Below are 12,784 nucleotides of genomic sequence, written 5' to 3'. Positions count from 1 at the left end.
GCATAAAAGCTGCTTTTTAATGAGGCAGCTGGCGCCTCTGAAGAGGGCCCAGAATGAAAACAAGCGAGAAGGAGGGGGGGAGCATGGATCCAGGGGAAGATTGTGCCATTCAGCTTGCTTGCACTGCTGCTAATTTGTATTGAGACCTGCACTTACAGCTAGCATGGGGCTGGGGCCCACAGCAGCTATTAGCGCTGGGACAGGAGACAAGAGGGCCTGGAGCACTACAATAGAGCAGGGAGGAGGGAGTCACTTAGCATCTCCATCTCAGACCAGGGAGAGACGTGGCTGGGAGGCCACAGCAAAGGGACACGGACTCTGCAGCCTTGTCCTTTATTCTCACCTCAGGACATAGGAGCTTTACTCAGAGACCATTTTTGCATATTCAATGAACATTGTTTTACAAAGATTGTTGCTGTTATCCAAAAGTGGCTTGCAAGCTGCTAAGCAATTTAAATCAAAGTGAGAAATATTTGGATAAAAGATTTCAATGATTTCTCCCAAAGGTAACCTCTTTAGACTTTGTGCAACATCTTCTCTACCTTCTATTCAACCCAGATGATTTAACTCAAGGCATATCATCCAGATCCCCAAATCTGAAGCCCAGACTTATTTACTCTCAATAACACAGTGACCCAAAAGTCATACCACCCATGTGACAGTTCAAAGGTTCCCCAAGCCACACGGTTGTATTAGGGACTCTCACGAGTGTCTTCCATGTGATGAGTACATTGCACAAAAATCAACAATCTCTCTTGTCTTTAGACATTCCAAAGGATGCATATGTGGAAGTGTGCATATGATATTTTTGTTTTTGAAAACTATATGCAATAGATTAAAAGTGAATTTCAAGAAAAGAAATCATCCATTATAAAGCCATCACCCTAACTAACAGCTGTTTTCATCTCCATACATTGTAGATGTTCCTAGCTTCTCCAGAATCCAGAACATAACCTCCCACCCAGCCTGTGTGTGACACGCATCATACTGTAAGTTTCGGAATGAACCCAGGAACCGTGATTTGTGGACAGAGACACAAGGAACAGGTGTGTGATGCTGATCATACTGTGTGGGACGGGAAGTCTCTGGGTGTCCTCAAAGGGCATCTGGAGCCTGGGGGGCCATGCAAGGAGGATGGGGCAGGCTGCTGAGGCCTCAGGCTCTACACCCAGGCAAGCAAGCACTTGCCTTTCCCCACCATAAACTGATATTCTTTGCTCCGTGGGATGTTTTCCCCAATCCCGTGGTTGAGACAGGATGCAGCTGAGAGTTATGTGCAGACCACAGCTTGGATCAAGTTGCTGAAGTCTCCGTCCAACACGGAACCTATGGCCTGTGCTGCTTAAGACAAACTCACCCTAACAGATACCCCAAACAGTAAGATAGGAAGTAGAGTAAATCTCTCACAACCTGAGCTAACTTGACTTTTTCTGAGTTCCCAAACCTCAGACCCTCCACTTGACCTTTGCCGCTGGCCCAAAGGACTTGCTGCTACAATAAAAAGCAAGAAGGCATGTAGCTTTAGGCACACAATTGCCTCCTCCAGAGACCCAAATATCTGTGGAACCTCCAATAAGCATAAAAAATTTAGTGAGAAACCCAAGTTACCAAAGAACTGGAGAGAATTTACTGTGAACCACAGGGCAGTCCCAAATATTCCAGCCCAGCACCATCCTTTCAAAGTGGAATATGAGGGCCTCCCTGGTGGCACAGGGATTAAGTCTCAGTGCCATCAAACTATCATCAGCCACTGCACAAGAGTTTGATCCCCGGCAAGGGAGCTGAACCACATGGCACAGCAGACCTCTCCTGTCTCTCCCACTGCTCCCCTCAGCAGTGTATTTCAGTAGATCTGCCTATTCTGCTCCCCACTCTGTCTCTGCTGAATCATCTCACCTCCCCATACTTCTGGCCTACACCCCAGTTCTTGCATGCATAAATAAATAAAAAAATACATCTTTAAAAAATTGTTTTTTTAAAAGTGGAATATGAGCCACATAGGTAATTAAAAATTTTCTAGTAGACATATTTTTAAAATTAAAAAATAGGTGAAATGGATTTTAACAGTGTATTTACAATGTATTAAAAACTAGCTCAATAGTCAAAAGGTTATTTCAACATCATCAATATAAAAATGAATTAATGAGATATTTTGCATATTTTTCCATACTAAGTCTTCTAAATCTAGTACGTATTTGACATCCAGGGCACAGGTCAATTTTTGTGTAACCACATTTCAAGTGCTCAACAGCAACCTGTGTGAGTGGCTACAGCGTGACACAGCACAAATCTAGTCCATGAGCCAAGAAATCCCAAATTACAACCTCTGCTCTGGTTTTCTAGTCTGTAGTCAGAACTATCTTTTGCATCATGGTGAATCAGCCCTCTGAAAACCATCAAACCATATAACCAGAAATGCAGCCATTATCAGTAATACTCGGGGGACTTGAAGAGCCCAGGTTGGAGGGTGAGACATTTAAATTCACTGGCATCTGTTTCATTGTGTTACTTTTGCATGATCTAATTGTGGGACCTGACATGGTTCCATCCTAAGCAAAGACTTTTTTGAAAACCCTTGCTCTCTGTGGCCCACCAGCCCAGCCTACACGCGAGCACTTAGAGGATATTTATGAGGTGCTGGTGATGGCTGCGCCTGACCTGTGTTTCTGAAAGCCCACTGTGTCTTCTTTGTTCCAACAAAGTGGGGAGCAGTGGTGAGATGACATCTGTCTTTCTGAACCTACTTTGTTACCTGCTGTTAGTCTGGGTCAATCAGGCAAATCAAAAGCAGGGGCTGCTTTGTGCAATGAGAACCACGTAAAGAGTAGGTCTGCTCTGGGCAGCACAGCACTCCAGCTGCCTTCTGGTATGACTGGAGCTAGGGAGGACCTGACAAGTGACTTCTGAAAACTGGTTTCTTTTGGAGACCCTATTTTCCCAGGAAGATTAACTTGGAGGACTTGTGGCATCCCTGGGAGTAGGGGACAGCATAGTCAGCTTCCAAATGCAGCCTCTCAGCACAAACGCAGACTCGCTCTGGGGACTATCACCAGGTTGTGTCTGTCCTGGCTCAGGTCCTACCTGACTTTGAGAAAGCATCTTCACCTTTGCATCTGGTTAGCCAGACACGTGGGTACTTATTTGTTTGATTTCCTGAGCATCTACCATGGGCCAGGCACTGCTCAGTACGTAAAACATTTTACTGAGGAGTATAACAAGAACCAGGAAGAGAGAAGAAGAAGAATCAATGCTAGGTAATGAGAGACAGTGCTGTTCTAGATCAGGTGGAGGCAAGACTTCCAAGAAGGTGACATTCTGGGAAAGACCTAAAACAAGTGAGGGAGGGAGTCAGATGACTAGATGGAGCAGAAATGATCCAGAAAAAAGCAACACCAAGGAGGAGACTCCCAGGTGGGCATGTGTGTGGGGTCCAGGAGCAGCTAGAGTCTCGTGGTGTGGAGGGAAAAGGTGGGGTGGGGGGTGGGGAGCAGGTGTTAGAGGGAGGAGGATGGGGCACCCAAGGGACTTTGGATTTTGTTGTAAGCCATTAAAGGCCTTGGAGTGAGAGAGTTAAATATTTAATATTTAAATATTAAAAATATTTAATGCTCTCTGAAGAATAGACTTCAGGAAGGATAGGGGAAGTGGGGGAACAGGGCTACGTCCTGGGCTAGGAAGAGAGCTGCAGCTTGGATGGGGGTGGGAGGCAGTGGGTGATGGTGGTCGGATACAGTGTACCACAGACCAAAGCCTTCAGGGGTGGGGTCTGGCTTTCTAACATGCTCTTGGGGTCAGGTCAGATTGGGAATCATTGTGGAATTGCCTTCTTCAATATTGGGGGGCAGTGTAAATGAGCAAATGGATGCAAGAACACCATATCCAGTTGGAGAGGAAGGGCTGGGAAAGTAGCTCATAGGGCAGGAATCAGAAAGCGTGGGTCCTGATGGGAGATCACTGCCTCCCAGTCCTTAGACTCTTCTCCACTCAAAGCCCAAAGTGCCTTCATACTTTAAAGTACAGTTACAACAAGCAATTCCACTCCTAGATATTTACCCAAATGACACAGAAACAGTAATTCCAAAGACCTGCACCCCTGTGTTTATAGCAGCACTATTTACAATAGCTAAGTATGGAAACAACCCAAATGCCCCAAAACAGATGACTGGCTCAAGAAGATGTGGTACATATACACCATGGAATATTACTCAGCAATCAAAAAGGATAAACACATGCAGTTTGCAGCAACATGGATGGCGCTGGAAGGGATCATGCTTAGCGAAATAAGTCAGAAAGAAAAAGAAAAATACCGGATGGTCTCACTCATAGCAGGAATTTAGAAAACCTAAATAAGAGACCAGGAAAAAGACTAATTAATACAAAGTAAAAATCAAAATCAACAAGCAACTTAAATCAGAGACACACTATGGGGGGGGCAGGGAAAGGAAGGACTAGAGTCAAAATAAGTGGGAAGATGCAATTGTATGGGGAATATAACCTTAATGAAAATGCATACTTTGTGCAAAAAAGAAAAAAGATGTAAGAATTATATAAAATAAAATATTTAAATAAAAAAAAAGTACAGTTACAACAGCTACCTCAGAGGATAGCGTAAGGAGCAAAAGATAATAGGGGAAAATGTTTCACAAACTCTGCCCTACTGAACTGTAAGGAGAAGCACATGACCCTTATTATCTATGAAAAAAGAAACTCATTCCAGGGGCTCCTGGCTTAGAACCTCTGAACCTTCCTGAAATCTTAAGATTCTGGGAAGGTGGCTGGGATCCCAGTCACTAGATTTGGTTAGTGGGATTGCAATGTGGTGGGGCTGGCTGTTCCACAAGGGGCTTGTCTGGGGGAGGTCTCCTTCCAGCCACAAGCTTGCTCCCTTTTTTTCATCTCTCTCTACCCTGGTATCTGTAGAGACCTCATCCATACTCACAGTTCCAACTCTATGAAGATGATACCCAAACCTAATTCCAGCCTCCAAATATTATCTGTGCTTCAGTTCCCAAAGCTAGAAGGCAATTCTATCTGAATGTTCTACTGTCTGCTGTTCTACCGTCTGTTGAATGTTCTACTGTCTGCTGAATGTTCTAGTGTTTTCTCTCAACCCTCCCCTAACATGCTTTAATAGTTATTCACTTCAACCTTATGAATTATCTCTTTGGAATGTCCCTTGTGTAACTATCTCTTTTTATTTCCATAATCATTACCATCATCCTGGTTCAGAACTTTATGATTTCTTATCTGGGATCTATCAAGAGCTTACCTTTTGGGCTTTCCCCACCCTGCTTGCTCTCTTGTCTTAAATCACAGCTCTGAGATGCTAACTGTCACATCAGTGCTTAAAGTTGGTGTCTGCCTATAGAATAAATTCCATGTTTTTTAGCCTGCCATTCAGGGCCCAGGCTCATTTGCCATTTTTCGGTCTGTGCTGCAAATCCATTCATGGATTGCCTGGCGTTTCAGGATGAGAAGATACTTTCTCCCTTTCAAACCTTTACTCATAACCATCGCCCTCATGATGGAGCAATTTTGAGTCCCAGGCACTGTCCTGTGTCCTTCCCCTACAGCTTTCGTGATAACCCTGCACCAAGCCTGTGAAGTGTCGATAGATCCGCCAGCCCTATTTTAGGGAAGAGGTCAATAACTTATGAAGAGGCAAAGCCTGGACCAGTCCACCAGTGGGCACTTCTCTGCCCACATGATTTTCTCTCTTAGACTCTCTTCTTCCATTTCTATCTGTACAGTCCTCCCTGCCCCAAGCAACGAACACGCTTTCCAATTGTACTGTGTCCTCCCTTGCACGGTAAGCCCTTGTCTATATCCAGTGTTATCGTCATTCCTAGACTTGTGCTTTAGGAATGGTTTGGCCAGCCTTGCACTAGGGCCACCTACCCAGAGAGCTTAAGTGTCTTCAACAAGATGGGAAGAGAGTCTAGGTGCTAAGTTATCCAAAAGGGGCTATACCTAGGCTGGCACAACACGGGTGTTCAAGCAGTGTGTGCAGGCCACCAAGGCCTCTGAACGGGGGCCCAGAGGGCCAGGTCTAATGCCCCTCTCTCAACTCAGATTCCCTGGCCCAGCCCAGAGCCCCATCTGCTGCAGACACCCTAAGGTCAGGAGCCAGTTGGTCAGATGTGCCTGACTCAGACACCTGGGGAGTGAGTTGCTGGGTCTGACCTTGAGCAGCATGGGGGCCCGGTGGGCTTACCTGGATCCATTCATGTGGTCATACTCTCGCTTCACATTGACCCTCACTGGCTGGTTAATCCACTCCTGCTGTGGGGGCAGAGGGTTGATTTTGTGGGGCTGCCCGAAGTCAGGACTCCCTGAGGCGGTCATGTCGGCCTTGGAGAGATGGGCGGCTGCTCCGTATGCCGAGTCGAAGAGGGACTGGTCGTCGCTCACCACCGACAGAGCCTCCTGGAAGATCAGAGACAGAGACAGAGAGGTGGGTGTCATTCTGTGCAGTCAAACAGCGCTCTCCCTCTGAGCTGGCTGAGTGGCACGGCTGCCAAGGAGGCCTGTCCCAACTGCTTTTTGACTCATTTTCCGGGGGGCAAGTTATGCAAAGTGGATGGGTTCTCTCTCTGGTAAGCAGGGAATCTGGACTGGGGGACCCTCAAGAGTGTGTCTACTTGTTGAGCCTGTAGACTGGGACTCTCAGAAAGCAGGTTGGAGAGGGGGAGGCCGAGAAGCCAGGTCCCACCCCCTGTTCAAAGAGCGCCATGGCTGAGCATGTGCTTACAGGGTACAGGTAAGATTCTCAGGAGCTGCATGGAGCAGTGGAGCTATGAAAGGGCATGTGTGCAAGCATTTATTTTGTAGGCGAGGCCAGGGAGACCCATCCAAAGAATTAAGTATCAGCTTAAGAGCACACAGAGGAAGGGTGGGGCCAGGGCTGTGGCCCCAACTAATTTCAGTTTCCTTATCTGTAAACAGGAATAAGAATAGCTTTTTTCGGAGTTGATAGGTGGACTAAGTGAGAAGCTGTACGTACAGGTGTCTCCAGCTTGCTAGATATGCCCAGCGGTTTTCTTGGGGGCCCTGGGGTGTGCTGGTGTAACCCACACAATGTGGGTGGGAGGCTGCTGGCCTCCACAGAGCATAGTGCTCTGTCATGCTTTCTTGCCTGACTCCTTGAGATGACAGTTTCCTCTCTTAATTGTGGCAATTCAGCCTGCGCAACAAGGGGGCTGGAATCTCAGCTATGTGGGTGGGGACAAAAAGGGAAGACCCTCTGAAGGAGGTCGTCTTGTCTTCCCTCGCACACTGTCCCAACAGCAGCAGGCAGGTTTGATTCGTGGAGATCCCACATTGCAATGAATTGCACTTTCCAGAAATCTTCTACCAACCAAAGCACAGTAAGATTGTTCTATTATTCCAAGTGTCATCAAATCGCAGGGACCCTGAGACATGGAACAAGGGCATGGTGCTCCCTCTGTCACATAATTACACCAAATTAAATTGACCATTTTTCAGAAAAGATGATAATAACCTATAATCTAGAATTAATTTAGAGTCTATAGAATCTAGAATTATACAATTCTGCAATTGTCAGGATAAGAAGGAATAATCCTAAATAAGGGACCAGGAAAAAGACTAATTAATACAAAGTAAAAATCAAAATCAACAAGCAACTATAGACCAGAGACATACTATGGGGGCGGGTGGGGAGGGATAGGTGGGGTTAGGAAGGACTAGGGTCAAAATAAGGGGGGGGCTGCAATTGTGTGGGGAATATAACCAAAATGAAAATGCATACATTGTGCAAAAATGAAAAATGATGTAAGAATTATATAAAATAAAAATATTAATTAAAAAAAGAAGAAGGAGGGGCCTCCCCGGTGGCGCAGCGGTTGAGCGCTGGGTTGCGAGGCTGCCCGCAGCCTCTGCGGCGCCGGTTCGATCCCCGGCTGCTCCCCGGCCACCGGAGGAGGGTCCCACATGGTGCGCAGACCTCTCCTGCCGCCCGCTGCTCCCCTCAGCAGTGTACTTCGGTCCTTCTGCCTGCTCTGCTCCCCGCTCTGGCTCTGGTGAATTCTCTCACCCTCCCGCACTTCTGACTGTACCCAGTGCATGTATAAACAAAACAAACAAAACAAACAAACCAGCAAACAAATAAATAAAGCATGCCTCTATTAAAAAAAAAAAAAAAATTTAAAAAAAATAAAATAAAAATAAAAAAAAAAAAAAAAGAAGAAGGAATAATACACAAAAATGCTTACAACACTCTCTGGAACATAGTACGTGGCAACCAATAAGCATTTGCTAAATTCATCATTAGTGTTCAAGTTCAGAGTCTCTTAGGCCACCTGTTAAGGCCGAAACTGTTCCCTTAAGATTCATATATTGAAGCCCTAACCCCAGAATCTCAGAATGTGATGGTATTTGGAGGTAGTTCTTTAAAGTGATGATTAAGTTAAAATGAGAACATTAGTTTGGGTTCTGATCCAATGCAAAGTGACTAGTGTCCTTATAAGAGGAGGAAACTTGAACACATGGATACAGGGATGAATGTGCACAGGGAGCTCACGTGGAGAGGCAGTAAGAGCCACCCGCCTGCATGCCAGAGAGGCCTCAGAACCCCACTGACACTCTGACCTTGGACTTCCAGTTTCATTTTTCAGTAGAAGCTTCCTTTAGAATATAGTTCACAATTCAGTCAAGTAATAACACCCCAGGGAGAGAAAACTCTGATTTATTCAAGAACATTCACACTTCTTCTATCCAGGCTGTGCCGGGTCCACACATGTGTGCTTCCCTCAGAATTTCTCTTCCAGACTCTTTCCTCTGTGACCACACACCTCCCCACTCCTCCCTGTGCAGTCCACCTTGCATAGTCCCTGGTCCAACCAAGGTCCCTTGAAAGCTGTAAACATCTCTGTGACCCTGCGCAACTCTGCTGGTACCTTTGCGAGCTCACTCCTACCTACCACGGCTTTGCCTCAGCTGCCCCTGTGCCTCTCATGATACCCCCGGCTGCACCTCCTGTCCAATGCTCACCATTCTTGCTGCTCCACCAAATGAGCCCCACTCGGCGCAATTCTGTGTCTTAGAGCTTGCTAGCCTGGTGCCGTGAGCATCATTTCTTTACCCTCCTACTCAGATGCCAGTCCAGCTCTTCCCATTTTGCTAGGTAAATGAGTTTTTCCTTAGCCCATGAAACCCATCCTGATCATACCCTCTGACTCACTGAGCTTCTAAAAACCCAATAAGAGTACTGCTTGGAAGACACACACACACACACACACACACACACACACTTTTCTGTTTGCAATCATGGATTGAACAAAGGACTCCCTAATTTTTTTGGTAACAGTGTGAAGGACAGAATTGGTGGTTGATGGAGGCTGGGAAGAGAGAGAAGATAAAGAAGAACTCTTCCCTCTCTGGCCTGCTAGACTGAGTTAGAAAATGTAATATGGGCAGGGGTGAGAGATGAGGGGCTGCTAAGTAGTAATTACAGATTTGGGGAGACAAGTCCCTAAGCAAGGTGATCTGAGGCCTTGGTGAAAAATTAGAGTTGGAGAGAACATTTTATGCCAGGACATAGCTACCTTTTTGCCAGACAAGGCTGAGAGTTACGAGAGCATCCCTAGACCATGCCCTTGACAAGTATGCCACCACCTCTATGACAGGCAGGGCCAGTGAGGAGCCTTCGAGGTGGCTCTGAGAGCAGCAGGCACAGTGAGGGGAGATGGACATGGGGCGGGAAGAGGCCAGCTTGGAGTATGGCGCTAGGTGACAGACGGACAGACTAGTGTGAGCACAGTGTGCACTGTGCGGGCTCAGGGAACTCAGCAGATGGTAAATAGATGTGGTTGTGGGCCCCAAGGTGCTGCTTTTATCAGGTGAGGAGCTGGCAAACATCTCAACTGCATACTTGAAGCTTGTCACACACGTGTAGCATGGCTATTGCATGCATGTCTGATAAGGCTGTTTACTTTTACTTAAACTCAAAGCTTTTTAATGTCTTGAAACTCTTATTTGCACTTAAAACTCTTTACAGGCATAAGTACATTGTGGGTGTTCCAGAATCTTTCACTGAGGAAATGGCAAGTATTTCACTTTGGGCGGATAGACAGAACATGGAACGAACACCAGCATAAGAATTCACCAACCATCCTGAGTGGCTCGGTTCCTTCAGTTTTTAAAGACTTTACTTCTACTGATGAGGACACCACACTGCTCCTTTTCTTCAGGGGACACAAGGTATTCTGTTAAAGACTGCTTGAGCCCAGTTTCCTTTGGAGCATGCTACACAGAAATTGACTTCAAAGAGGGAAAGACAGAAGGTGTGGGCTTTTAACCCTGGCTGGTGTTGAGCTCTGGGGTTTCTCCTTGACCCAACAGCTGCCTATGTGAATCTTGAATTGGTTAGGAATTTGGTTCTGAGGAGCTCCCTTTGCTCTGCTGAATGCTGGGAAAGCCAGGCTTGTCATTCCCAATTTTCTAGTCCTCAGGCCACTGAGTGTTAGATTCAGAGGGAGGCACATAGTCCCTTGACTCCAAGCAATGTAGTGGCCCAGAATGTTAGTGCCCCGCTGGGCCCCTGTACCAGAGAGCTCAGGCAAGGCAACTATTTGGCAGAGTGAGTTCTGAGCTATCAGACAGCCATAATGGCTGGCTTAGTCAGCTTTCCTTCCTGAGACGCCCTGCTGGTCCAGGCAGCAGCAGAGGTCCATGGCCATGGGGTACCTGTCCTACTTGGGACTCTCCTTCCTGCCCAGTTTGGAAGAGACTCATTTATAATATACCCAGGGTGCTCATTCTAGAAAATAGAACAAAGTAGCAGACAATGATCAAAACACTTATTAAATAGATTCAATTATAAGCGCAATCTAATTTAATCCTCCCAGCCATTCTAATGAGGGAAGTATTTGTCACCCCTGTTTTTTTAGATGAGAAAATTGATATTCAGGGAACTAACTAACTTACTCAGGTTACACAGTAAGTGAGTATGATCTAGGATTTAAATTAAGGCCTGCTCCTGGGCACCACCCAAGTGGACCCTCATCTCCCTGAGGGTGACTTGTGTTTACTGAACTTCAAGCACAATCTTCAGATTCAAAGAGATTTGAGTTTCCATCCCAGTCCCATAGGTTGCTTATTAGTGCACCCCCTGTTGAAATTTTTTCACACACCCTGAACCCCTTTACTCATGTGCAGGTTGGGGCTAACAGCTATAAACACTGAATAAGGACACAAATCAAACACTTAAAATTCTTAGGGCATATAAACACTTCGGTTTTTTTTAATTTAATAAAAGATGCCCAATGTTGAAGGCTGATGTGAGAAACTGGAGATTGAGTAGGATAGGGGAGGAGATAAAGCCAGACAGATACCCGCTTTTCCTCTGCATTGGTTATTTTAAAGGAACCAAGATGCCCAAGGTTCAAAATCAGCAGGTTGCAGATAAAAGACTTTGAAATGCAAATTCCACGGGCTTCTAGAGAATGGACCTTACTCACTGATTCGTGTTTCCACTCTTCCTTTTCAGACCAGGGATGTTCCATTGAGGCGTCAGCCCTGTCTGTCTTTCTGGCTTCTGAATTCTGGCCTCTAGGTGGCATAGATAAGGCTTTGTTAAAAAGGAGTGTCAATGGGGAGAGGAGACTGGCACCTACTCATCTTTCTGTTGACACATGGTGTGCGCAGTTAACACCAGAAATGCCAAGTGTATGTCTGTGAATTCATTAATAAAAAAAAAACCCTGCACTTATTTTAGATTTTGTCATCTAAATATCATTACCTTCCTCTCTCCCTTCTTCTCTCCCTCCTTCTCCCTTTTTTCCTTATCACAGGTATCTTCCAACATTTCTTTTCTTTACATTAATTCAAATGTGGTTCACCAATGTGCATGTCAGTTGAGTGATGAGGATGTGCTCAGAGCATTGCCGCAGTGGCTGATTAATGTATTAATGGCAAATAAAGGATTGCAAAGCTGAACCAGAGTAGCAAAGAAATATTGGAGAGGGTATGCTGAGGACTTGGCCATTCTATTCAGGAACACAAGAGAGAAGTTTCTGCTGTCTTCCCTTCTGCAGAAATAAGGACACACAAACCATCCACCATTATGAGCGAAATGGAGTTAGAGAAGGAAAATTTCAGACTGTTAAGGAGAGGAACTCTTTTCCCTCCTCTCAGCCTTACAACTGGACTGAGCTTTTGCTCCTAGTACAGAGAATGACCCAAGACATGGGGCCCCAGAAACACTAATTCGACATTGATTCCTCTTTCTTCCTTTCCCCTGGTCCTGCGCTGAATCTGTAATGACACACTCTGTGGCTGGTGGTGAGTCCCAGGAGGCCAGACCAGCTATCCTTGACCCCCAGACCAGGCCTCTGGATCCAGCTTCTGCAAAGCTGATCTCTGGATTCCCGCAGGCAGCACACTGGATTTGGCTTTTTATTACATTTTTTGCATAATGATATGAAGTCCCTTCTCTTGCCAGCTAGAGCATACAAAATGCAGACAAGATTGCAGGGAGCAAAGTGCTCTGTGTTCTCTGCTTTTTGGAAACCTGTGGGCTCTGTGGCAGTGGGAGCATTGGGGTAAAGGCTCATGACAGTCACATCTGAATTATCATGAGGTGGTGGCTGCTGTGAATTAATTCAAGTCTTGTGCTTTTCCCTCTGCTCTCATTGCCAGTTATGTGTTCCCTTCTTGCTCATTATTTCCATCCCCAGAGGGCACTTGGAAAGGGAAGGAGGAGTTAAGTTTTATGAAAAGTTGGATAAGGGAGACAGTGGAAACATCCATCAGTCAGCAAATATTA

General features: G+C 45.9%; 1 protein-coding gene across 4 annotated transcripts in view; it reads right to left on the bottom strand.

The window, feature by feature from the left end:
- The window catches only part of FLI1 (Fli-1 proto-oncogene, ETS transcription factor), a 122,724-nt gene that overhangs the window by 47,324 nt on the left and 62,616 nt on the right, over window positions 1-12,784 (bottom strand). For all 4 annotated transcript variants that reach the window (XM_037505611.2, XM_037505614.2, XM_037505613.2 and 1 more), the window contains one exon: window positions 6,215-6,426. In XM_037505611.2, coding sequence (XP_037361508.1) covers window positions 6,215-6,426 — 212 coding nt within the window. The remainder of the gene's footprint in view (window positions 1-6,214; window positions 6,427-12,784) is intronic.

The sequence above is a fragment of the Talpa occidentalis genome, unplaced genomic scaffold, assembly GCF_014898055.3.
Source record: "Talpa occidentalis isolate TD23 unplaced genomic scaffold, MPIMG_talOcc4v2.1 talOcc4.12, whole genome shotgun sequence".
Lineage (NCBI taxonomy): Eukaryota > Metazoa > Chordata > Mammalia > Eulipotyphla > Talpidae > Talpa > Talpa occidentalis.
The sequence above is the reverse complement of the archived record's forward strand: the minus strand, read 5'-3'. Positions and strand labels throughout refer to the sequence as shown.